This window comes from Camelina sativa, chromosome 6 (genome assembly GCF_030686135.1).
Source record: "Camelina sativa cultivar CO46 ecotype springtype chromosome 6, ASM3068613v1".
NCBI classification, from domain to species: Eukaryota; Viridiplantae; Streptophyta; class Magnoliopsida; order Brassicales; family Brassicaceae; genus Camelina; species Camelina sativa.
In genome coordinates this window covers 1868876-1894420 of record NC_141885.1, presented here as the reverse complement: position 1 = coordinate 1894420, position 25545 = coordinate 1868876, and the positions used below count along the sequence as shown (strand labels likewise).

Genomic DNA, 25545 nt, shown 5'->3' with positions numbered 1-25545 from the left:
GGAACAAGTTCAACTTGGAGTGATCCTACCATGCCACACTGAGAGTTCTGAACAATTGGTGGACATCTTCACAAAAGCAGCAAGTTCAAAGGTTTGTGAGTATATACACTCCAAACTCGGGCTCATGGATCTAACTAGGCCGCAAGTGAAGACCCTTAACTACTGACCCCATACTTTTTTTACCTTAGTGTATTTTTGTCCCAAATGGGTTTTATACACTAAGGTTTTTAATGAGGTGGGTTTTCATAGTTCCAAGCTCAACTGTTTCTCATACAGTTAAGCTTGAGGGGGAGTATTAAGATGAACACGCCAACCCTTTATATATATGTCGTTTATATTGTTTTGTATAGTATTAGAACTTTCCTTATTTGAACTTCTTGTATGCATATATATAGAATGTAACTAGGTCAATGATAATCTAAGGAATGAGAAACACTCCTTCTCCTATTCTCATCTAGCTGCCTCTCTATTCTCTCCCTATACTCTCATCTTCTTTTTCTCGAATTCTCACTCACTCTCTTGATTCTCACTCGTGATTAATTCTTACAGTAGCGGTGATAAACCATTTCGGAAGGTTGCATCCTTTTTTGGTTGAAAATATGAAACTTCTTCACTGAGACGATTCACAATACGCAAGAACAATGACTTGTTCATTCGAAACCGTCTGCGAAATTGCCTCTCCGTGTAAGTCAGATTTTCACTAAAATATTCGTTCCACAAACGTTCGTGCCCTTCTTCCCGTTTTCTATCGATATATGTACGTTTATTCCTTTCGGCCGGAATTTCCTCTTCAGCAGTTTCAAATTGATTATTAAATTGCTCTTGAAAATATTGATTAAAACTCTCTATAATGGTAGTGAAAATTGTAGGAAGAAGATTCCATAAAAGCTATGTATTAATAAGATGAACAAAAGAAAATAATACAAGAGAATAAACTTGCAATTTGTAGATAGAGAGAGAAGAGAATTGTATGTTTTTGGTGAGAGAAGGAATTGTATGAGAGAAGTGTATGTTTGATTTTGATAAAATAAACTCTTGTGCTCTTCTGATATATATAGAGGGTAACAAACTCTTGTGCAAACAAAGGCCTGTGATACATCAAGTGAGCTTTGTTCAAAACGTCAAGTTAATTTACGGACAAACACATGTGAACTTTGGTCTTTGTTACAAACAAAAGCATGTGACTCTGTCAATTTTTGTCTTCCAAAACAAACAAACAAATTCATGTGACTCTGTCTTTAAAACTACAATCCAAATACCAAACTGTGCCTACAATCATACATTAGCTGAACGAGTTGCCACTACTAGTTTCCTTCTCAAAAGCCTAATCTAATTTACTTAGTAAACATGATAAGTGCCACTACCAAAACACTCATACTAAAGCAAACAACAACTACCAATTCTGGGGACATTTGAAACAATGGTTTCTTCTCACCTAACTCAGTAACAAGCCTCTCCAGGTTCACCAACCTCTGATTTGAATGGTTTAGTTGGTCCTTGAGCTGGATCAGTTGTGTCTCATAATCAGGAATTGGTTCAGCTTCACAGCTCCACAGACTGGTGAATCCAATCTCAGTCTCTGGTTGCGGAGGATAGTAACTGCTATCAGCCTCCTCTTCAGAACTATAGTCTAATGGGCTGTTTATTCCATAGTCGTAGATAGAGTCAAGTCCCATGTCTTCTTCAACCTGAAACTAAAAACACATAGATAAGTTTCCAAATAATTTATAATAATGAAAACAACAACAAGTAATAATAGTTTGAAAAATCTCAGTTTGTGTAGTAATCAGTGTTTTAAACATAGTTTGAAAAATGTTACATATCTGATTCATAAACACATTAAAAACAGAAGACAAACATAGTTAAAACAAACATAAACTACAACAGACATATCATCTAGTGTTTCTTCTAAGTTAAAACAGTTCAACCATTAGCTTCTTCTTCAGAGCTTTTTCATCTTCATCTAGAGTTTCTTTCTTGTCAATGAGAGTGTCAAGAATGGACATCTTTTGGAGTTCTTTCATGCCCTCCAAATCTTTCTGTTTGATCTCCCACATGTGACTAAACTCTGCAGATGGTGCAGCCTTCTCTTTACCTTTGTTCCTTAATTTTTTCATTGCCTTTATGCCATGAGGCCTGCTCTCGTGCTCACTAACAACAGACCCTGAAGATGGTGCAACATCATCAACTTTTCTTTTGTTAGAGCTGGTTGTCTTTGGAGTGGGGTTCATAGCCTCCAGGTTTACCCATTTCTGTTCATAGCGCAGCACATTCCAAGCATACTCCAAACCAAACTTCTTCTTGTGCAGCTTAGTGTTGATTTGGTGAGCATTCTGCAGAATATCCAAATCATTCATGCCACTAGCTTTCTCACCCTTTGACTCTGCATAAGCTCCACAGAACCTGCTCACTTCCTTACTGATTTTTTGCCATCTTTGTCTACAATGGTCAGGGTGCCTTGGCTCAGCACCACCAAGTACATGAGTACTTGATGCATAATAGTCTCCTATACGCTTCCAAAAGGACCCTGCCCTTTGGTCATTCCCAACTATTGCATCCTTCGATGTGTTTAATCAGCCGCTTATTAGGACTAAGTCATCTTGTGTGGACCATATCCTTCTCTCCCTACGCTGTTCTGCTGTCTCTTCTGGTTGACTAGGAGGTTGACTCGTCAGTGAACTAGTTTGTGAACTAAAAGCAAGGATTTGAGAGGAACCAATGATTACATTGGGAGCAAAGCTGTCATATGGGAAGTTAAGAAGGCTAAAGTAGGATTGAGACTGACTATTAGGAGTATTATTTGATTCCATAGCAATCAGATTTAAACAAGGAAGAAGCTGAGGAAGAGAGATTATTGGAAAGTTCTTAGAGATTGGTTAAGAAATAAGCAAATAAGATAGATGATAGAAGAGAGGTAAAAGATATGAGAGATTGAGTATATGGCTCGGGTGTAATATAGAGAAGTTAAGAAGATCATTAAATTCAAAGTTTGGTGTTGTTACAAACTTTTAATTCTAAATAACTATTACCTACTTCAGTCAAATCAGAAGTAAATAAATGTCATTGAGTGTTTTTTTATATGTAAACCAAAAAGGTTGGTTTTGTTAATGCATTGAACTCAACTAGTTTTGTTAAAGCATTCATATCATCTAGATACTCAGACATAAAAAGCAAAACTAAGTGACATTAAAATCATAACAAATATGTGACTAACCATAATACACTACTATACTGAAAACAAGAGCCACTCAAATCAGAAAACAAAACTGGTTCAATTACTATTAAGATTATTGCAGTAGCTATATAGTGAGTGTGGAAACAGGGATCATTATCCAATATAGGATTTTACCAAAACCAAAATGTATAAGTTGTTAGACATGTAGTCCTTTTGAAATTGTTATACAAACAGTTGTATATATTTTTTTGAAAGGTTAAATTTTTTTTTTTTGTTACTATTTGTTTGACAAAAAAGGTTTTCATCAGAAGGATAAACACAATATTATACAAGACATAAACCAATCAAACATCCGAGACCATCACAACTCAAGTCTAAGAAACTCATTATACAATCAAACAACACTTTACAAGCAACTACAATCACATAAAACCTGTGAATAACCACTTATACACTACTACACAAACCACAACACCACTCAAATCAAGAAACCAAGCTGGTCCAACCTTGCATACATATAGAGATTGTGACTTACCTTTTAGTTTCGAGTAAATGCAGGTTTGTTGATGGTTATCTGCTTTAATTTTCCCTGGTTAATCTCACCTACAGGCCTCAGAAACAAAGCAAAATCGATTAAGGTTGATTTCAAATACAACATACGACACTCAAAATTCAGTCATACATCCTGGAAGCTCACTAAAATCCTATATTGATTAATCAAAACCTTTAATTGACAGATGAGACAAAACCCTATAACATGATACTAAACCCAAACCTAATTCACAGACTTCAAGACCCTAAATCGATGAAACATCGATGAAACAATAACTGACAGAAGAATCGACGGGACTACCTTGTCTATATCGCCGGAGATGAGAATTGCGAGACAGAGGAGACGAGGAGACAAAGGCTCAAGTAAATGATTGGTAGAAAAACGATGTACAGATCGATTTCTACATGGAGGAGATCTCGATTTTGGTGGAGGAGATCGATTTCTACATGGAGGAGATCGATTAATGGCCGGAAAACACACCTTAATCGGAGAAGATGGTGACCAGGAGGAAGATATCGCGCTTTGGAGAGAAAGAAGGAAAGCGTTCTGCGATTTCCAACAAATGAAGAGAAGAAATGTTTTCTCTCAAAAAATTGTATCCATTCACGAGTTGCCACGTCAGGCTGGAACTGGCCCAAAATCAGTTCTACATGAAGACCCAACAACATGTTCTTCACCCACTATTCTCTATATTTTTGATTTTAAAAAAGCTTAGAACACCCAAGGTGTTGGCCCAATGCAAATGGCCTTAGACCATCACCAACCCAGCACCGCTCTTAATGTTTCTTTTTTAAAAAAAATATTATTTTAATCACAATTAATAGTAACCACTCAAAAATCGAAAAGTCGACACATGTTGATATTTGTTGAGAATTATTGCTTTTCACAGGCAACACAAGAAACGATTTTTTTTTTACTGGACTAAATAATAAATTTTTTTATTTTATTTTTGGGCCCATTCGTAAAAATAATTGTGAGAGAAATGCTCAGTGGAAATGCCCTTACGATCAGTGGAAATGCCGTATGCATATAAAAATATTTAATAAAGATGAATATTAAAAATACTTGATATTAAGATATGAAAGCAACATTGCCTTTAATTTTCCATATGACAAGCATTTGTTGTTATCTGGCCTACGACCTACCAAAGGAAGACAAGTATATTCGTTAAGACTTAAGACTATGCGTAATGGAAAATCTTGTTGTGTGAAGAAGAAGATGTGAGTGTTGTTTACTCATAAGATTTCCATCTCAATTTGTGTTAACAATCTTCATTATCAAAGAATTCACCTAACCTAAAACTTAAAACCTATCGAATGGATTCACAAGTTATGAAATTCTCAAAATATCATAATGATCAACAACTACAACTCTCTCTTAGATTAGGGAGTCAGGAAGTAAGACCATCTCTATGGACCATTTTTTGATAAATGTCTAATCATTTTTATATAATTAATTTAATGTTATTTAATTAAAAGTGTTTTTAGAGTGTTGAAAAGTGTACAAAATGTCTTTAAGTTAACAGTTCAGATATTTTTCACATACTCTAAAGTCACTCTTAAATTAATAATATAAAAATTAATTATAAACAAATCTTTAAAGATCCATCAAAAACAATTAATAGAGATACGAGACATTAAGGTCTTGTGTGGATTCCGTAGGTGGTCCCATTGGCATGAGGGGACTTGACAGAAAGAGCCCGGGGTTGTTCTAGATAAAGATGGACTCACTGATTCCTATAATCTTCCCCAGTTTAAGCTTTAAGAGGTCTCGTCCCGCACAAATACTTCTCCAGCCATGGGATGATGAACCATGGACTGAGCATTAATGAAAATTTGAGGTCTTGTAGTGTATTTACTAACAAGAATCTTTGCCGGAAAACAAGAGTAAAGATTCGATTAAATGAGATTTGAGATGCTTTAAGGTCTTGGGAGACTAAGGACTCGATTATTTGCTCATGGGAATTATTTCTTCGTCATGCTTTGAGCTCATTTGCTTGTGAAACTGATTCATTGTTTTCCTTCTGATTAGTGCTTGTCGCGGGTGAAAATTATATTTTAGAAGTTTCGTTTCTAATTTTGTGAATTTTATTAATATTTTTGAATTGCCCATTGTTTTTTTTTCTAAGTTTTTAATGTTTTAAGTAATTTGCTTTATTTTATAGTATTCTAGTGTTCAACAGATTTCAATATCTTTGTATGGTACTAGGTGCTTCCCCACGCAACGCGTGGGTTATGGTGTAGTTGGCACTTTCTTGTTTTTTATTTTGGTTTTTTTCGTTTTCTCTTTTGTACTATTTTGTTTTAATTAGGCATATATGGGTTTCACAGTCATATTTATACACTATATGTTTATACCATTTTGTTTAGATGTGTACAATTATGACGTTTATGTTTTTTATGAATTATGAGGATGTTGTTTCTTGCTTTTGAGGATCCAATCTTATTATTTAATGATATTGGTCCCAATATATTTATTGTATTTTAGATTTTCTAATTAACTATTTATGTAAACCCTTCATACGTTTAAGTTGCAATAATAAGTTATTTTCTAAAAATAATTATCTTCCGTGTAAGTGATTATGTTTGTATGCCCATGTTTTAATCTAATATCAATAAGATCGTTTCTGTTTTAGTTGGCTTTGAAACCAATTTTGAGTTAAGCAAATAATGGGTCGAATAATGGTGCTAATAAGTAATATAAATTCTTATGTATATATATTATATATATGTGACTATAAGTTTAGCTAACTAAAAAATTCTGTAATATTTAAATATAATATTGAACATATATATATATATATATTATTTGTTGGAGGAATGTATGGAATTATTAGTTATAAGTTACTTTTGAGTTAAATGACATTTTATGCATTTAAAGTGAGTTAAATATTAATAATTTTTTTATATGTGTCTTGACTTTTTTTAAAAAGAAATACCAAGTGTTTCCTTCCAAATTTGAAGTGACATAGTATTTTAGTTTTCTTATATGATTTTATGAACTTCAATGTAAAAGTTTTTTAAAATAATAAGTACACTCACACTGATTGAATTATAAAATTTGGAGAAATATTTACTACGATTAATCATCTGCTCTTTTAAATATATTAAATAAGTATGTTGTTGTTTCTACAAATAGAACAACATATATTATAGTTTAACCATGAAGTTAAGCAATGGAAATGTAACTTGTGATTGCAAGACAAAATGATTTTATATATTATGTTACACATTGATCGTTTAAAAATGAATAGGAACATCTAATTCTCAAATAAAGTAGATTTTTTTTTGTTAAAACCAACATATGTGAATTTAAATTTAACTATGCAAATTAAAGAAAAAATGAATAGATTAGAAAGGCAAGAAGTATAAAAGAAGTATTTTATTTTTCTATAAATAAAATAAAAATTTAAAAGAATGTTAAATATATATAATACTTTCTAAATTAATATATAGAATCAAACTTTTACAAGTTACAACACATATGAGAAAACATAGAAAATTAACCAATAAGGAGAGACCAAAACCTTACTTTTATATATATATATGATATATTGCTTTAAACTTTGAAATGAGAAATATATTATAAACAATAATTTTACATGAGAAATATATTAATTAAGCCAACCAAAATATGAATATAAGTTTAGCCAACCAAAATATTAATATAAGTTTAGCCAACCAAAATAATTAAAAATATTAAAATTTAACCAAAAATATTTTCTCTTGAAAGATAAATAAGTTAGTAGGAGGAATGAATTAATGTACAATTATTGGATAGGAGTTACATTTGAGTTAAATAGAGTTATATGCCTTTAATTATAAATAAATATCTTAATTTTTTATAACCTAAAATAAAAGGAATACCCAGTGGCCGAATCAAAATTCACATGATTTGGTTGTTTGTTGATATAAACTCAACACTTACACATAATATTTCAAAAAAAAAAATTACTTTTGAAGTAACAAAGTAAATTAGTTTTCTTATAAAATTATATGAATTCTTCAATCTCAATAATTTTTAAAACCCCAAGGACAACTTATATTTTTTTTGGTTTATCACTCATCAATCTAATTTATAGTGCTAAATTTCATACTAATGGTTTTATCTTTAGAGAATTAAGTTAAATGGTATTTTTAAAATTATATTTTGTTTTATATTTAAGTTCTAGTTGAATATAATTTCTTTGTTGGATCATTATTTATTTTGATTAAACACACAAAAACCAATTGTTTCTTTTTGTTTTCAGAAACCTCAAATCATAAATATATATATATATATATATATTACATTGATCTTTGTATATTTATCAATTGGATCACAAAACAAAATAGTCTTTATAAATAGAGTTGATAAACTTTACAAAACAAAATAGACTTTATAAATGGATAATTATATTGATCTTTAAATATTATATTGATCTTTATAAATTATTAAAAACTAGGGATGAGAACCCGCGCGCTGCGCGGGGTTGTATGTTAATAAGGTTTGGCTTAAATTTTATGTAGACTCAATGCTATATCATTAATAAATGCCTATATACTGCTTTATGAAATTATTTAAATTCACATGTTTTTTTGGACCTAGTGTTTTTGCACTCTTAGCACAGGTGTTTTTGCACTTTTAGCACAGGTGCTTAGCCGACATTGATGCTAATGTATCTTTTTATGTATTTTTTGTTTTTTTTTTTCCTTTTTATGTTTTTGATTATATGTATTTGATGTCAAAGATGTGTATGACAATTTGGGGGGGGGGGGGGGGGAAGATGGTAGTTATGTATTTTGTATAGGTTTTTTTTGCTGTGCAATAGTGCGGGTAAGTATTTTGTCTGATTTACCATTTGGTCAATTGTCTTTTTTTTATTTCAGTTGATGGGCTTATTTCATTTTTAGTATTGGGTTTTTTGCTTATTATATTTTTCAATTTTTTTGGTTTTGTTCTCAAATGAAAGTGTTCTGTAATTATTTTCTTCTTCTTCCTTTTTTTTTCTCTGCAACGGCGTTGGCCTTAGCTTTGCTCTGCTTCTTTAGTTCTTTCTTTCTTCTTCATCCATTCATCCTCTATTTCTAGCTTTGAGCTTTCACTTTGGTTGTACGGACTTGGATTGCAATTAATGATGTAGTTGTTTCTGGATGCTAGAATCTCTCAAATTTAAATGATATACCACAAATTTTCTATAACAAAAGTTTACGATCTCAATAATTATATTAACATTAATAAATTTCCTAAACTGAAAATCCAATCTATATATACATTTTTGAAGTACATTTTGGGTTCTACCCTTTTAATTTTGCTTATTTAAATTTTTAGTCCCTACAAAATTGCACTAAAAGCAAGAAGTAAAATATGGTAAATTGACAAAATCAATTTTTTATAGAAACTAATTAATTCTACTTAAATTCCTTATTAATAGCAAATTTATTTTCTATATATGTATTCCAAAATAAAAAAAAATATAAAAATCAATCATTAAACTGTATACACTGAAAAATAAACAATCAATTAAATTAAATAATTATAGATCAAGCAAATAGTATTATTTTAAATAAATAAAACAGTTAATTATTCTGATTAAATATACATTATACAAACAGTTATAATTCATAATTTTAGTGTTTTTCACGATAAAATTATAATACTTTAAGAATAATTGTATCACTAAATATAAAAATATTAAAAATTAAAAATATATAATTTTATTATTAAATTAAATACCGCTAAAATCAAACATCATTATAAATAAAATTAAATAATTGTCCCGTGGTGTACCACGGGTTAAAATCCTAATTCTATATATAGAGGATGCATGTATTGGTTAAGCTGGAATCGACGACAAGGAAAGAAAATAAAACTCATAACACGGTCCTCTGAAACAGCTATTCCATGAAATCATCACATATAGCTATAATATGCATAGTTTTGCTCTCCTTCTTCTCCATGTATGAGTGTGAGTACCAGTGTTTTTCTCTCACATAAATTTCACAGACATATATATATATATATATATCAGATGTCTGTTTGTGTTTGTTTTGAATAGCAAAAGTTTTGGTTTATGAGTTTTGAATCGATGCGCAGGTAACAACAAGATAGGGCGGTCGAGGAAAATCAATGTACCATTGTGTTTCCACAGCAAATGCTACAACTTATTTAAACCTGATTGTTGGTGCTGTCTCGCAGCTGGAACCAAAAAAGATGATTGTTGGTTAGAAAGTGAGTACCCCAACGCCAAAGAGATTTGCCTCAAATCATGTATAAGATAAGCTTTCTTTGAAGGAGATACATGTATTGGAGAAGGAAGTTTTAATTGATTCGGTGGCTTTTTAAGGTGTTTTTGAGATTAGAAAAAAAATTTTAATTGATACTTGGTATGATTCTAGTCTTATAATTTAAGAGGATTTCGTATGACAATAAATTAAATTGTTATAATTTTTTTAACAGAGTAAATGAACTCATTTCATACCATTCTGCTAATATGCTATGTGTGTACATAACTCGATCGTTGCAAATTCTCCTATCATATATATATGGAAGCAAAAAAACTCAAGGAAATACGTAAAATATATGATCAAAGTAGATGCAGACAACTCGTCGCAACTGCTGGTAGCTATGATACCTTTCTGGATTTGCGGTTCAATATTACGAGGCGGGCCTTCGTCGACTAGACAAGTATTCGAACAAGACCAGTCTAAACCTCATAACTTTAGAAGAATCAGGTTGTTGCTTTCACATTCGTAGAGACAGAGAATTTTGGGTTCTTGGGTTTTCTGATGCAACTTGTGTCTCTCACTGAAAGACCTAGACTTTTTATTGTACGCCTCCAGTGCTTAGACACGCTTTGGAATCTAAGTAGGGAACTCACTAGAAGCCTCAACATGATTTCTTCTACCATAAAAGACGACTGATTACGCCTTTCTCGTCAACCAAATCGATAATTAAATCCAACTAAATCTGAGACCTAAAACAAATTCTGGTTATCTCAAAAGGGAAATGACAGTCAATAATAGTGTATCTAAACCAAAACCTAATTTACAATGGAAAGTCTAAACTCTGAAGATAAGGAATGAACACACTGCGACCAGGAGTCGAAGAAACAGAATTAAAAACTAGGTAAGTAGAATTAGGAAGCAACCAAATGAGCTTGGAGTGATTGTAATCTAAGATAAGCACCTTCTTATTATCAAAATTAGAAGTCGATCGATATAAGTTCCATGAGGGTCAAATAACCTTGGAAACAAAGAAGACGTTAACCTCAAGTCTATGGAGAACATCTTCTCTGATTCCCATTCCAAATCCAATGCGTTTTTGATCCTCCAAAAATGATGTACACCATTATCTACCTTCGTATCTGTAATCCAAACATGTCCATTTCGAGTACTGCTCATAATAATATATTCAAGACATGACGTCTGGGTAAGAGTAATGACTCGAAACATCTCTGTGTGAAGATTATAGGCAAGAACCATCTTGTTTTAAGTGAGCCAATAAACCCATCCCTTTGCAAATATTGGTCCTAATTTGTATATGTGTAGATCATGTAGAGGCGTACAATCCACCACGTACCTCCATTTCTTGACCTCAAAGTCGAAAACCTCGCATAATGAGATGTTGTTCCTTTTGTCGTCATGTAACCAGACTAGTTTGTATGTGCCCGTAACGCTGTCTTATTGGTAAGTGTTTGTTTATTTTGAGTTAAAAAAAAATAGATGTGATTTATGTTTTTGTTGCCGTTTGAAAAAAACGAAGTTCATGGCTATGTATACTTCTTTTTAGAGCCTTATCATTTGATTTTTAATTTCTAGAAAGTTCGGTGATTATATTAGTTATGCTTTCATTACCACGAACAAACTTGAATATAAATATATAGAAAACCCCATTGACTTCACTTAAGTATCGTTTAATAATCACCATGCATGAACGACAGGCTCGTATTAGTTATTAGAATCACCTCTCTGTGTACATACTTACGTAATGCAATATTCATGATCAATGATGAGCTATTTGGTAATTTTCAGTCTATAGGGATTTAGAACGATTGTGGTCTTGCATGGTCAATCGATCATCTTCCAACGACCAGTGATTCATTACATTCTCTCTCCGTCTCATTCATTAATGCTAAATTGATTACAACCACCGTACCTGAAGTAGAAGATGACTGTTTGAGCGAAATATATAACGTACGGCTGTGATTCATTCCTTGACTTATCAAACATGTTTGACTTAGACGATGAACGGACGGCGCTACGACCAGAGAAAGAGAAACTCTTGAGAAGTTTCTGTGTGGTTGAGCGTGACGTTTTTGTTTTACGAATAGAAGATTCTTTGCTACATTTGGGGATATATCTTTTAAAATTAATTTTGTTTTAATGAAGCTAGCCCTACATTTTGACATATATATCCAACATGTTTGACTTATAGGTAGAAGGCTTTAGTTTTTTAATGGCATAAGTTAAACAGACGTTAACTTTGATATATCAAACAAGTTTGACTTTTTTTAACAAAAGAAACATGTTTGACAAAAAAAAAACATGTTTGACTTATAGGTAGAAGAAGGCGTTATATTTTTAACGTCATAAGTAAAACAGACGTTAACCCTGCAATAGAGAGAATATAAGAAGATTAAAGCGTGATTGGTAACGGTTGTTACTTTTGGTTGTAAAGACTTTAACTTAAAAAATTTAGCTGTAGAGAATTTGGCTATAGATGTTGTGACCGTAGAAACTTTAACTGTTAAAATCTGATTGTTTACCAACAACTTTTAAAGTTGTATCTGTCATTTTTATTATTATTATAAATATTAATAATAAATATATATTATGTCAAAAATTAATTCATATAGCACTTTAATGATAAAATAAATTTTATTAATGATAAATTAAAATTTTAAAAAATATAAGTCAATCAAATATGTGATTTTTTGATTGATTATTCCGGCAAATATCAATAGTTTTTTAAATTGTTTTGAATGTTTTTTTTATTGAGTAGTTATATCAGTAGTCAAAAATCTATTAACCTAATCAATGCATTATTTGAATGTTATTCTATTATTAATCATAAATTTCATAAACTATATCATAGTATTATTAGTGATAATGATGAAAAAATAAAATTTATTATTGAAATGGATCTTAAAAGAAAGAGAAAAAAATTAGAATAATTAATTTATAAAAATAAAATATATAAAATATTTATATATACTTTTAGAAAGCTTTTTAATAAAAAAGGAGAAAAAAGAATATTTTTTTAAATTGTTTAGTTTTAAAGCATGAGTTTTGAGGCTTAAAGTTCTAAACATTTTTAAAGTTTTAAAACTGGGTTGACAAGACCTAAGTTGGAGTTAATAAACGTCTATGAAAAGAAAAAATACGATTCTTTTAAAAGATTTAGTTAAAAAAAGAGATTATGATCACTTTAGAGAAGAACACAGAGGATGTGTGAGTGTGACACGTCTTGGTTATAGTGAAGGGTGTAAAGAGGAATATAATTACTTTTTTCTATTCATAGGCGTTTACTTGCTACTTTTTTTTTGTCAACTACGTTTACTTACTCTAATTAGTAATTTATGATGGAATAGAAGCGAATGAGGAACATTCACAGAAACAAGAGATTTCTTAACTCGAGACCGCGTATATTTTTTTTTTAAACTGTTTTTTGTTTTTGTAATTTGGGCATTCATGACTTAAGTTGATTAGTCTCGACTTTTGGTTGGGGCCCAATGTAGCCTAGCGGATTATTTAAGAGCTCCGGTGAAAATGAACAAGATAATTGCAGTGATTACAAGCCAAATAAATCTCAACTCAAACGGAGATACCATCAAAACAAGAGGTCTTATAAGTTGCTGTTATGTGTGATATTGTGAATACTTGTGTTGTGGTATCTTAGTATCTCTCTAACATGTGTTGGATCTTTAAAGACAATGATGATGCCATTTCCTTTAATTTTTCAGGTGATAGAAGATTTGGTATGTCAGAGAATAATGACATTTTCATTACTGAGGAAGAAATACTGAGGAGAAACCCCAATAAACCAAGGCATACCTGTTTCATCAACACGATCATAGGCTGCATTCTTATCACATTAGTCTCTTTAGATATGGCCTCCAGATTTTCACTAAAATCTGGCCGCGGCTCAACAAATTATAGCTCCCCATTGCCGCGTTTTGATGCTGAGTCTTGTCCCTGCTCATTCTATGACGGTCAAACAAACTCAAAATTTCCGCCGTCGGCCGTTTTATATCCCATGAGCATGGCCGTCTCTCCGAGTAAGGTCCATCAAGTGTTCTTAAAGTTTCGAGGAGAGCAACTGCGGTACAACTTTCTTAGCCACGTAACCGATGCCTTAGAGAGGCACGGGATCAAGTTCTTCATAGACAAATACGAGCAGAGAGGCAAAGACCTCAAACATCTCTTGGTGAGAATTGAAGAGTCGAGCATTGCACTGGCCATCTTCTCTTCTAGGTTTGCATGCTGTTCTTTCACGTTCTCAATATGTATTTTTACTTCAGATGTGTTATGTGTATATACATATATGCCAGCATGTATATATATATAAAAACACATAAGATTCAAGAATCATAATGATTGTATTATAGGTATCCAGAGTCAAGGTGGTGCATGGATGAGTTGGTGATGATGAAGAAACTTGTGGATCAAGGAAAGCTCCGAGTGATTCCAATCTTCTACAAGGTAACGGCAGAAGAAGTTAAAAAACCAACACGTGACAATGAGTTTGGTAGAAACTTCTGGAGGCTCGCGGAATTAGTTTCTACAACTTCTTCTAGTAGAGATCAGATCAAACATTGGTTGGAAGCCCTGGAGTCCATCTGCGATAAGATGGGTTTGTCTTCAGAAGAAAGGTACGTTTTCGTCTTGCTTTTTTGTACGCTCTATTAATAAATATATAAAGGATGTTTGATGGATTAAAGTATCCGATATATTTTGGCAGCTCTGAATCCGATTTTGTCTACAAGATTGTTAAGGAGGTTAAGACAGTTAAAGAAGCAATTGATATAGAAGAAGAAGAGAAATCATTTTGGGGGGAAATATTAAAAATAAAAGTGAGGAATTTTCAGTTCCCTACAACGTAAAGAACAGTGGCATGCATGGGTTAATTTATATGCTCTTTTTTTTTTTTTTGTTAATTTATATGGTTCAAATTAAACTAATTTGTAATCATATTTTCATATAATTTATTAGGTCTCGGCGTTTGGGTATTTCAGGTCGGTTTCATATGTTCGGTTCCGGTCACTTTCAATTTTGGCTAATTTGCCCAGAGGTAGAATTAATACATATGTAATGTATTTTTTTTTTTTTTTTGAAAAAGGGCTAAGTAATGTATTATTATTATGAATTGATAGTAATGTATTATTATTATGAATTGATAATCAGTGGGTCATAGTTTTTTTTGTGTTTGGCTATATTGTACCTATAGTTTTGTAAATTTTATAGTCGAAAATAATAATATACTTAATATATATTTGTCATCTTATATGGGTCATCCTCGTTTTATGGGTCATCGTCGTTTTCTTCCTTTAGATCATAGTTATCGGCACAATATGGCTGATTTTGATGGAACAATAGATACCCGATCTCCACCAATTACACCATCAGGTTCTACAGTACTGCATCAACTTGAAAACGTGAATGTTACTTTTGGCAAGAGAGTTAGTCAAGTTGGGAGAAAGAGAGATCGAAGTGACATCCAAAAACGTGATGGTCAACAATGGAAGAACAGAGTATACTTTTTGACTTGCCTTATTGGAAATATGTTATGATACGACACAATTTGGACGTCATGCACATAGAGAAGAATGTGTTGGACAATTTAGTCAACACAGTTTTAGATGATAAAAGCAAGTCAAAAGATAATCTTAGTGCTAGAAAAGATCTTCGGGAGCTTGGTATACGTCCTGATTTGTGGCCTGATGATAATGAGAAGTATCAGGCAGCGTGTTTTACTCTGAGTAATCATGAAAAAGACATTTTCTAAATGTTTTGAAAAATGTGAAATTCCCTGATGGTTATGCTTCCAATATTTCAACGTGTGTTGATCTTAATAACAAAAAGTTATCTGGCTTAAAAAGTCACGACTGTCACGTGATAATGAGAGATTTGCTGCCAATTGCTATTCAGAACTTACTGCCACAAGAAGTGACTTCGGCCATTGTTGGGATATGTCACTTTTTCCGTGATATATCTGCAAAAGTCCTCGATAAGGATGGTCTTGATAAATTACAAGAGCGTATTGTGCTGACTCTATGTCAAATGGAAATGTTATTCCCTCCATCATTTTTTACAGTGATGGTACATTTAATAGTACATCTCACTGAGGAGGCTAAGAAAGGTGGACCTGTCCCATTTCGTTGGATGTATCCGATTGAGAGGTGAATTTTCTTTCAGCTGGATATAAGTTAGATATATAAATATGTTTGGCCATTCAGTCATCTGACTAGGACTTGATTCACTCATCTGCAGGTTACTTGGACATTTCAAATCATATGTTCGTAATCGTGCTAAACCAGAGGGTTCCATATGTGAGCAATATTTAGCTGATGAGTGTTTGACATTTTGCTCAATGTATCTTGATGATATTGAGACAAGATTTAATCGGAGAAACCGGGTTGATGATCATCCTACAGTTAACAACAGTATTAGACCAAACTCTGAACTTGGAGTTATTTTTCCAAATTCCGGTAGATTTGTTGGAGCAGGCCATGTTCATACTCTTACTTATGTGGAGAGATTGCAAGCCCATCGACACATATTGGTCAATTGTCGACTTCTTGATCACTTACGAGAGTAAGTTTGTATCATTCAATGACAATGTGGATTTATCGTCTTTATCTTCTCTGTTGTAGAAGCTAATATAGTTGTGTATATAGGAAATTCAGAACTGAGCTAGCAAGAAAGCAATCTCGTCGGAATAGGAGAAGCCGTGCTCTTGATATTGACAGAGAAATACACATAAATTTTGCAAAATGGGTCAAAGAGAGAGTTGAGAAGAATGACATTGATGATATCACAGAAGATTTACGGTGCTTAGCTCTAGGTCCATCTGATAAGGTTGTGAAGTATACAGCCTACAATGTCAATGGCTTTAAATTTCGCACAATATCAAGAGAAGATAGTCTTAAAACACAAATTAGCGGTGTTTATGTGGCTGCTGAAACAATGAGTTATGCAAGCTCTCGTGATTGTAACCCTAGAGCAGGAGATGTACCTTACTACGGAAAATTAGTTGAAGTTATAGAGCTGAACTATTATGAGACTTTTAGAGTTGTATTATTCAAATGCAAATGGGCTGATACTCGCAATGAACGAGGATATAAAGCAGATCCCTACGGTCATCAGATGGTTAATTTTTCACGCTTGTTACACACAGGGGATGATCATGATGATGAGCCATATATATTGGCTTCACAAGCAAGACTGGTATATTACGTTGAAGACTCACACGAGAAAGAATGGGAGTTTGTTGTTACTGTTCAGCCTAGAGATTTATATGACATGGGAGATCCAGATAATTCAGCCTCCGCCGCATCTCTGGAGACTGATTGAAGCATCATATAAATATGACTCTTGTATATTGTATTGATGTTTTCCTCTCAATCTCATTATGAACCTTTTCTTTCCATCAGTTACTTACATGTTTCTTTATTTTTTTCCATGATGAGTGATTCAGTGCAGTTCACCGAATCAGAGACACAAGCACCAGAAGATTTGCAGTACTTGGAGCAGGTTTACAGTTCTCCTCCGCGACTTGCTCAGGAATGCAAAAGTTACAAATGGAAAATTCAATTGATAGGTAATTCTTTATATAGTACTTTGTTATTCATAAGTTTTGTGAAAAATGACTCTCTAGTTTTAACCTGCTTAGATTCTTTATATATTACTAAGGAATTTTACTAAATTACTACGTATATCAAATGTGAATATATTTAATGTATGGGCTCTACTTGTTAAAATAGATCATGATAACAACATAGAAGACCAAATGCTGACAACCAAAGATGTTTGGAAGTTACAAGATCGTAAAGTGATTGTTCACTTCGATGAAGATAGCGGTCAACCTGATGAAGATTCTGGAGGCTTACTTGGATCATGGTTAGGTCAGCTGAGTACTGATGTGAACTTGTTACCCATTAACTACAGTGATTGGAGATTGTTCAGTTCTCACAAAAAAAGCAAAGGCATGGGAAGTAATCCAGGTAAACACTTTCATTTTGTAAATTTCTTTTCGTTTAATAAGGGTTAAGGATTATTGTGTGTCATACATTTCAAGTATAGCTAACCAAGAACTTCTCGTAATTTTTGTAGAACAAATTTTGGTTTGATGATCCTGAGACAAGAAAGGATTATGTGATTGGTGTACTAGGAAGCAGGTGTAAAGATTTAAAATTGCGTCTTTGGAGAGATTATAAACAAAATGATCAAGCTCAAACATTGGAGAATCGTCCTACTGATATACCTGAAGACCAATGGCATGACTTTGTTACCACGAGGTTCACTGATAAGTGGAGGGTATAGTTTTTATACTGATTATTTATATATTTAAATGCTATTTTAGCTTAAAATAACATCTTGTCAAAATTTGATTCAAGAGAGTACGAGATCGAAACATCAAAAGCCGAAGCAACCATACCATGCCTCATTCATGTGGGAGAAAGAGTTTTGCTAGAAAAAGACGTGAAATTGTGAGTAACCAATCATTAATGTCAGTTGTTTGGTATATGTTTCTTGAGTTCTCTTCTACTTTTAATTACTTGTTATGTAAGTGTTAGTTAGTTGTTTTTATCGTCTTGTCACCCTTTATTGTATCGTATGTGTAAACAGGAGGAACTAACATTGTTTGATGATTTTACATGTGCTTTTGAATAAAGAAAAATGTGACTGGAAAAACACCATGCCGAGCAGAATTCTTCATCGAGACTCGCAAGAAATCTGATGGAAATTTCGTAACTGAGGAGGCTAAAAGGCATGCGGTTAGTTTCCTTCTTTTTAATAATATTCTTTGTTAGTGTTTTGGGTAACGTAGATGGTTAGCAAGCTTTATAGTTATCGATATTATGAAAATGTGAGATTGTATTTTATATGGATTTACTTGTGGTTTGACTGTACATGTTCTTGATATATTAATTGAAATTGCTAGGATGAGCTAAGAATTTTGATGACCCAAAATCCATCAACGCAAGTCACAAGCAATATGCCAGCTAGTTTGGATGATGAATATTCTCAAGTGTTTGGTCCAGAGCGTTCTGGCAGAGTACGTTGTGTTGGTCGTGGACCTACTCCCTCAAAGTTTTTCAAGCGCTCTACGGCAGCAAGAACTGAGGCTGAGAATGTTGAAGTTGTTCAGATGAGAACAAAGATGGCATCATTAGAGAATAATGTTAAAAATCTGACAGGAATCTTACAACAGCTGTTGAGTACAACTACTAGCGATCAGGTATATGTTATGATATTCTTTTCCTTACAGATTATGTGGCATCAATAATTTGTAGTTGTTTTAACTCTAATATTTGTATTAATATTTTAGGCACCTACATGGGCAACTTATGCGAATATAATAAGCTCTTCATCTTCTCAGGTAAATATAACTTTCTAAGTTTTAAATTTGTGGAGAACTCATGTTTATAAATGAGTAATACATTGGGTTTTTGGTGATACATGTTTCTTTTTAGGAAAGAGGAAATGAATTCAATGAAAACCAGAATGGCAATGGTTTGAACGTCAATGATATGAATGAAATTGGCATGAACGTCAATGGTCTGAACATCAATGGCTCTGAACGTCAATCATCTGAATGGCAACAGTGGAATACTAATGGCCGAAACGTCAATGGTCGGAACAACAATGGATTTTCAGGCAATGGGCATGGAGTTAGTTGACCTATCTTTGTTATAAACATATCTTCATCTTTTTCTACTTTTATTAGTTTAAACTTCTCTTAGGATTTCTGTTTTATAAATTTAGACGATGTGTTTTAGTGGATTATTTGTCTTGGAATTTGCACTAATATAATGATTTGCAATTAAGATACTAATATGTATATTATGCATATTTTAATTCTGTATATAATTTAATTAAAAAAAACTTTTAATATCATTTACAAATGATGTAAATCATTTATGGTCGATTAAAAAAATGACCCAAAACCAATACATCAGTGTCATTTACATGTGATACAAAAATTAATATCAGTTCATGATAAATGAAACTATGATTCCAATCACTAATAAAAACTGACAGTAAATTTAATGTCACTTATTTATAATTGATACAATTATTACATCAATTAGAAAAATTGATACAAATATTTAACATCAATTGTCATAACCGATACAAATATTTATATCAGTTATACTAATTGATATTAAAATTAACTTCATTTATTCAAGTGACACAAGTTAACATCAATTCCATCAATTGATGGAAATAGTTGCATCAATTGTTTAAACTGACCCAAAGTATTACAGTCATTAATATCAGAGTCACTTAAACAACCGATGTAATTTAGTTTGCATCAATCAAAAACTGATGTAATCAAGCAAAATAAATGACCCAATCAACCTCGTTTCTTGTATTATAATAATCTATTTTCTAGGATTTTCACACATATTGAAGACTTTTTTTGATAAAAACAATTATAACATTACTTTTTTTTGATAAAAACAATTATAACATTACTCAGATTGAGCTAACTTCTCACTTAAACTACCTATAGAATTAGAAGTAATAAAAAACCACTTGTCTAGTCAATTTAATCGATAATCAAAATCGATTTAAGTCTGAGTACTAACTGGAATCTCGAAAGGTGATACAAGAGGACGCATGTTTGTTGCCGTTCTTTGAGTGTTCTTGTGAGTTTATGGCTAATTTTTTTTTTTCTGAACCTTTTATTATAGTATCGAGTTAATCTCTAGGAAGTTTGGTGAATATGGAGTAAACGTCAATTATGAAAAGAAAAATTGATTTACTTGAATATAGGTTTAGGAAAACCCATTGAATACCGTTCACATAAATATCCCTTAAAGATATCACCATTTTTTATTATTTTCTTGCAAATTTAACTGTAAATAAGATTATAGAGATCTATATTTATTGAATAACTATAGATCGTAGTGAATTCGAACGTTCACTACTATGCGCTGTTAAAGTAGTAGGAGAAGCGGATGAAGATGGAAGTTCTTGTGATGTCGTAGACACATTTGGTATCTCTTGTGATTCATTTGTTATCTCTTGTGCTTCATTTTTTTTATCTCTTGTGCTTCATTGTCCACAAAGACAAAGTCTACTCTTGATCGACCTTTCGAAACGTTGAATCTTATTCCCTTTAGCTTACGAGATTCTAAGCTCGGCTTTCCTTGATATCCAAAACGAAAATTCTTTCATTAGTTAAATATTAACCGGTTGAATAAACAAATATGCAACAAAATCATTACACCATAACATTGATTTGGTGATTAGAAAAATTTGCCACTTTATAAAACTTTGAAACAGCTAACTAATTAATTATTTGATGAATAAAATATCAATTTTGTTTTCAATGGTTTTCTGATACTATTTTATCACGCCTAGTTTTGAATTTATGTCACAACTAGTCTTTCTCTATCAACGCACCTGAAAAGATATATCTACTTTCATTTGCACCAGCTGATTTAGTTATCTGGCAAACTTTTATATGCCACTGTGCGTCATTCACCTAAATTTGCCTAAGTTTTAATTCGTACGTACGTACCACGTGATCTTAAAGTAGTACCAGCAATAGGAATGTTTGGTTCCTCTGCTGATATTCCTAAGCTGAGTTTTCCATAAACTTTTGAAGCTGCAAACATTAAAAGTAAAGATTATACAATGATATATATTAAAATATGAAAAACAGAAAACAGATCATAAAACTTCATACCTATGTATGTTAACCATTCATGCACTATTCTTGTAACCATTTTTTGATTTTAAGGTTTTATCTAAACAATGACGTGCGTAGAGAAGACGTTAGTATAAGAAAAGATTCGAAATAGAAGTAATTAGCCATTTAATTCTGATTATATAGTCATGTGTAATGTTTTTGATCACCCCAAAGCACGAAATAACAAACATGCTTATAAGTAATAAATTTAATTAAAATTTTAAAACTACTTAACCAAAATATCCATGTCATCATCAAATAACATGTTGATTTATATATAGTTTCTTTTAAAAAAGAAAAAAAAAAATCATTTACAATTGATCTGTCTAATGAATATGTATAAATTCATCTGAAATTTTTTAAGTTTATATTATATTGCTAAAACAAATAAATTTGATAGCTTTTTTACCTTTTAAAAATAATTAATTGTGAATATAGAGAAATCGTAGAGAGTCTAAAAACCAATAGTGTCATTATCACTCTGTTAGATATTTTGTTCCCAGCTAGCAAAAATATCGTCGTTATTAGATTTTTTATTTATTAAAAGACTCTAAAATTCTCTGAGAAAATCATTGAAATGACGTCATATATAAAAAAAAACCGAACCAAACAACTCACACACAAAAAGCATAACATTATCCAAAATTATGGACAGAGCAGAGGAGGCAGAGCAAGAAGAAGAGTTTAGCGATTGGGTAGTTCTAAAAACCTCACCCAAATCTCCATCAAGTGACGCATCTACCCCTCCAAACTCACCGATATTACAACCAAGCCATCTACGTGAAAATCCAACCGACGACGACGACGATGATGATGACAACGACGGAGAAGAAGAAAGTGAATCTTCCTCTGCCGTGAGTCTCTGGCTTCCGTGGCGTGTGATCGATACTGCCAAAACGCGATTGATCAAGGACTCAGTGTGCTTCTTCCAGGCCGTGGAGAGGGTTCGTTGTAGTTACCTGACAAGAAGAAGTGTACTTTGGTCATTAACAATCATCGGTGGTTTCTCGTTGGTCTTGAGCCTTGTTTACGTGAAGGTCGTGAGATGGTGGAGACGATTACAAGAAGAGAAGCTGAGGTTTCTGCTTCTTCTGCTCAGAGAGAAAGATCAGGTTTGTGTTAATTAATTAACTTTTGAGTTCTAAGTAAAAATTTATTAATTCTAGATTTTTAATTGGAAGTTTTGTGATTTTGTAGAAAATAAAAGAACTTATGGTTGAAATTGGGAGATTGAACGAGTTGTTATCATCACGACGCAGAGTTCGAGTGGTTCGAATCGTGTGACGATATAGAAGTATGTATATACTTGGATTACAGAGTAGACCAACTGGTATACAGTATATGTTGCGTGATTGTTATACAAATATATTAATTTCATGTGTATGAAAGAAGTATTCAAACAAAAAAATAAATAAAGGAAAATAGAGTATGTGATATAGTTTGCGTTTGATGTTTTTTTTCTATGGGTTGTGAGAGTTTTTGCTGGTAACAAGTCTATTGATGACTCATAAAAAATTATAATAACTTATATACTATTATGCGTTTATATAGAGAATAGAATGATAACCTAATTAATTAACCTAGTTTCCTAATTATTTAATGTAGTGATCCTTCCATGAATACACTAATTAGTGTTAATGCACTACTGACATTCTCTAGTCTCTACCCATTGGTGGATGGGGGTGATGTGGCGTGGATGCCAAATATGAATAGGTGTCTAGATTAATCAAGTCTGCTTGATTGTTTCTAGTTTATTCTTGTGTGTTGCTTGCTGCTTGTTTAACGTTTCCGACTTTCCGCATTGTGTGTTATGTTTACTTGATCTCACGGGTAGATGAATGGAGATAATGCATGTTAGAGGGTTATTCAACTCACTAAGTAATCTAAAATTACTCGTGATAATATTTTATCTTGTAGGGAAGACTAAGAGATGGGTGGGTTTAGGCAGATAAGAAACTGGATACAAACCGGATAGGATGTTTTCATGCTGTTTTGCAAAACCCTATACCCTTTTAACATGTTTTCTTCGAAATGGATCTAACTGTTTTATTTGATATTTTGTTTTTAAATGTAACAATGTACTAAAGTAATAATAAAAAGTATTTTTGCATATTCGGACACGTGGAATGGTACTTGGCCTAGTCCGGACCAACACAACGCCACGTCTGTTCCAAGGATTGAAAAGCCTACGAGACGTACGCAGCGGGAAGGCGTTGTCGGTGAACTTTCGGAGGGACTTGATTCGTTGGTGGAACCTCGGTCGAATAATCAACAAAACTATAGAAACTTCTCTAAAAATTCTTTAAAATCATATATTTATTCACTTTTGATGATTTTGATAAACTCTTCAAAATTTTAATAAATTAGAATCCAATAACACCCTCTTAAGTTGTTGTTGTTTTCCAATCATTTAAAGATAAAGGGATTTTTCCAAAGATTGAGAAATCATCATCTTTCAACTAATTTTACTAGTATTAAAATTTCTATAATAATAATTATTTTTAACTAGAAAAAAATACCAAAGAAGCGGATTTTGAAGAGACTCTTTTGATTAAAAAAACTTATATAAAATTTGAAAGAGAGCTCTTCAAGTGATGACATGTCAGCATGTCACATTTAATAAAACCATTTAGTTAAAAAAATTAATGCATTAACACTCCATTGCATATATGAAATTAATACTTATTAGACTTATCCAATGGAATTTTGAATTAATTTTAATTTAGTGCAAACATTCAAAAAAAATGCTATTAGTTGAATTTATTATTTATTTTACAAAAAATATAATATGAGTTACCAAATCAATGTTATACTACATAGTTACCAATGTTGTACAACTGAAAAATGTTTGCGTAAACTTTACTTTAATTTGTTAGTTATAAAATAATAGTAGAAATTTTATTTGATTTACTCTATACATTTTATAATGTTTTACATTTAATATACTTACTTTCATACTCTGATTTCAACCCTTATTCGGTACATGATACAATATTATAATTCGTGAATTATATAAATTTGGTAAAAACCAGAAAACAAAACAAAATCCGTATTGAAGTGTCGTATTTAGAAATCTCGATTCAAATTTTAGAATTTTTAGTTGTATATACTATATTGAATAAAATATAACATTTTTGGTTCCTTAAATTTTGATATGATGTCATTGCGTCGATTTTTAGTGCCAAAAAAATATTTAATAAATTAGATAGAATATTCTATTTTTTAAAATTATAAGCAATATTGTATCTTAGTTTATATATATATATATATATATCATTATTATACAATTTAGGCATGCAAATATTTAATCTTAGTTTTGTAAATAAAAGAAATTTTATAATTGTTCTAAATAGTTTGTTGTTGTTTGCTAAGATTTTTTGAAACAAGAAATAGAATATGTTAAACAATTTTATTAAATAATTTTAATATTTTATTATTATTTAATAAAGTAAAATAAGTTTTTATTTTGTTAGTTATTAAATTAATTAAAATAAAATAAGATTTTTTGTAATATATCATATGATAGTAGAGTTAAATTTTTAACAACATTATTTAAATAAGTGTATATAAATACTTTTCAATGTGAGTACTCTCCTAGTTTACTTACAGGTTTAGAAAAGTTAAAAACTAAAAAAGTCTTATAAATTAGATTTTCAAATTCTGGTTAAAGTAAAATAAGAGTGTGACAGTAAACTACGAGTAGACGGTGACGACTAATGTAATAATGTATACTTGAAAAAATAATAATAATAATGTATGCTTGAGATGAATCCAAGACGATGAGTTCCGGATAATAAAAGTAATATTTTTTTTCTTCTTAAAATATAGATAAAGATGTCGACAAAAAAAATATATATATATGTAAAGTAAGACAATTGCTAACGTAGTAACGTGTGGGACCCGAGCTGTTATA

The 25545-nt window shown here is 31.7% G+C and overlaps 3 protein-coding genes and 2 pseudogenes across 4 annotated transcripts; 4 read left to right on the top strand and 1 right to left on the bottom strand.

The window, feature by feature from the left end:
* Positions 1-13970: 13970 nt before the first annotated feature.
* LOC104793862 (disease resistance protein RBA1 pseudogene) lies at positions 13971-14811 on the top strand (annotated as a pseudogene).
* Positions 14812-15232: 421 nt separating this feature from the next.
* LOC147942134 (uncharacterized) lies at positions 15233-17282 on the top strand. The gene is made up of 3 exons (XM_087455713.1): positions 15233-16107; positions 16199-16522; positions 16606-17282. The coding sequence occupies exons 1-3, from the start codon at positions 15827-15829 to the stop codon at positions 17279-17281; spliced, it is 1281 nt and encodes a 426-aa protein (XP_087311839.1). The 5' UTR covers positions 15233-15826; the 3' UTR covers position 17282.
* An 11-nt stretch (positions 17283-17293) lies between these two features.
* On the top strand, positions 17294-19768 carry LOC147942133 (uncharacterized; annotated as a pseudogene). The gene is made up of 8 exons (XR_015560271.1): positions 17294-17528; positions 17692-17931; positions 18041-18244; positions 18325-18417; positions 18604-18705; positions 18873-19169; positions 19260-19310; positions 19405-19768. The product of XR_015560271.1 is annotated as an uncharacterized LOC147942133 (transcript).
* A 1053-nt stretch (positions 19769-20821) lies between these two features.
* LOC104793860 (uncharacterized) lies at positions 20822-21669 on the bottom strand. The gene is made up of 4 exons (XM_010520285.1): positions 21630-21669; positions 21465-21548; positions 21004-21029; positions 20822-20959 (listed from the first exon to the last, which is right to left on the bottom strand). The coding sequence occupies exons 1-4, from the start codon at positions 21667-21669 to the stop codon at positions 20822-20824; spliced, it is 288 nt and encodes a 95-aa protein (XP_010518587.1).
* A 483-nt stretch (positions 21670-22152) lies between these two features.
* LOC104790098 (uncharacterized) lies at positions 22153-23068 on the top strand. The gene is made up of 2 exons (XM_010515794.3): positions 22153-22744; positions 22830-23068. Exons 1-2 carry the CDS (start codon positions 22280-22282, stop codon positions 22914-22916), a joined length of 552 nt encoding a protein of 183 aa, XP_010514096.1. The 5' UTR covers positions 22153-22279; the 3' UTR covers positions 22917-23068.
* The last annotated feature ends 2477 nt before the right edge of the window (positions 23069-25545 follow it).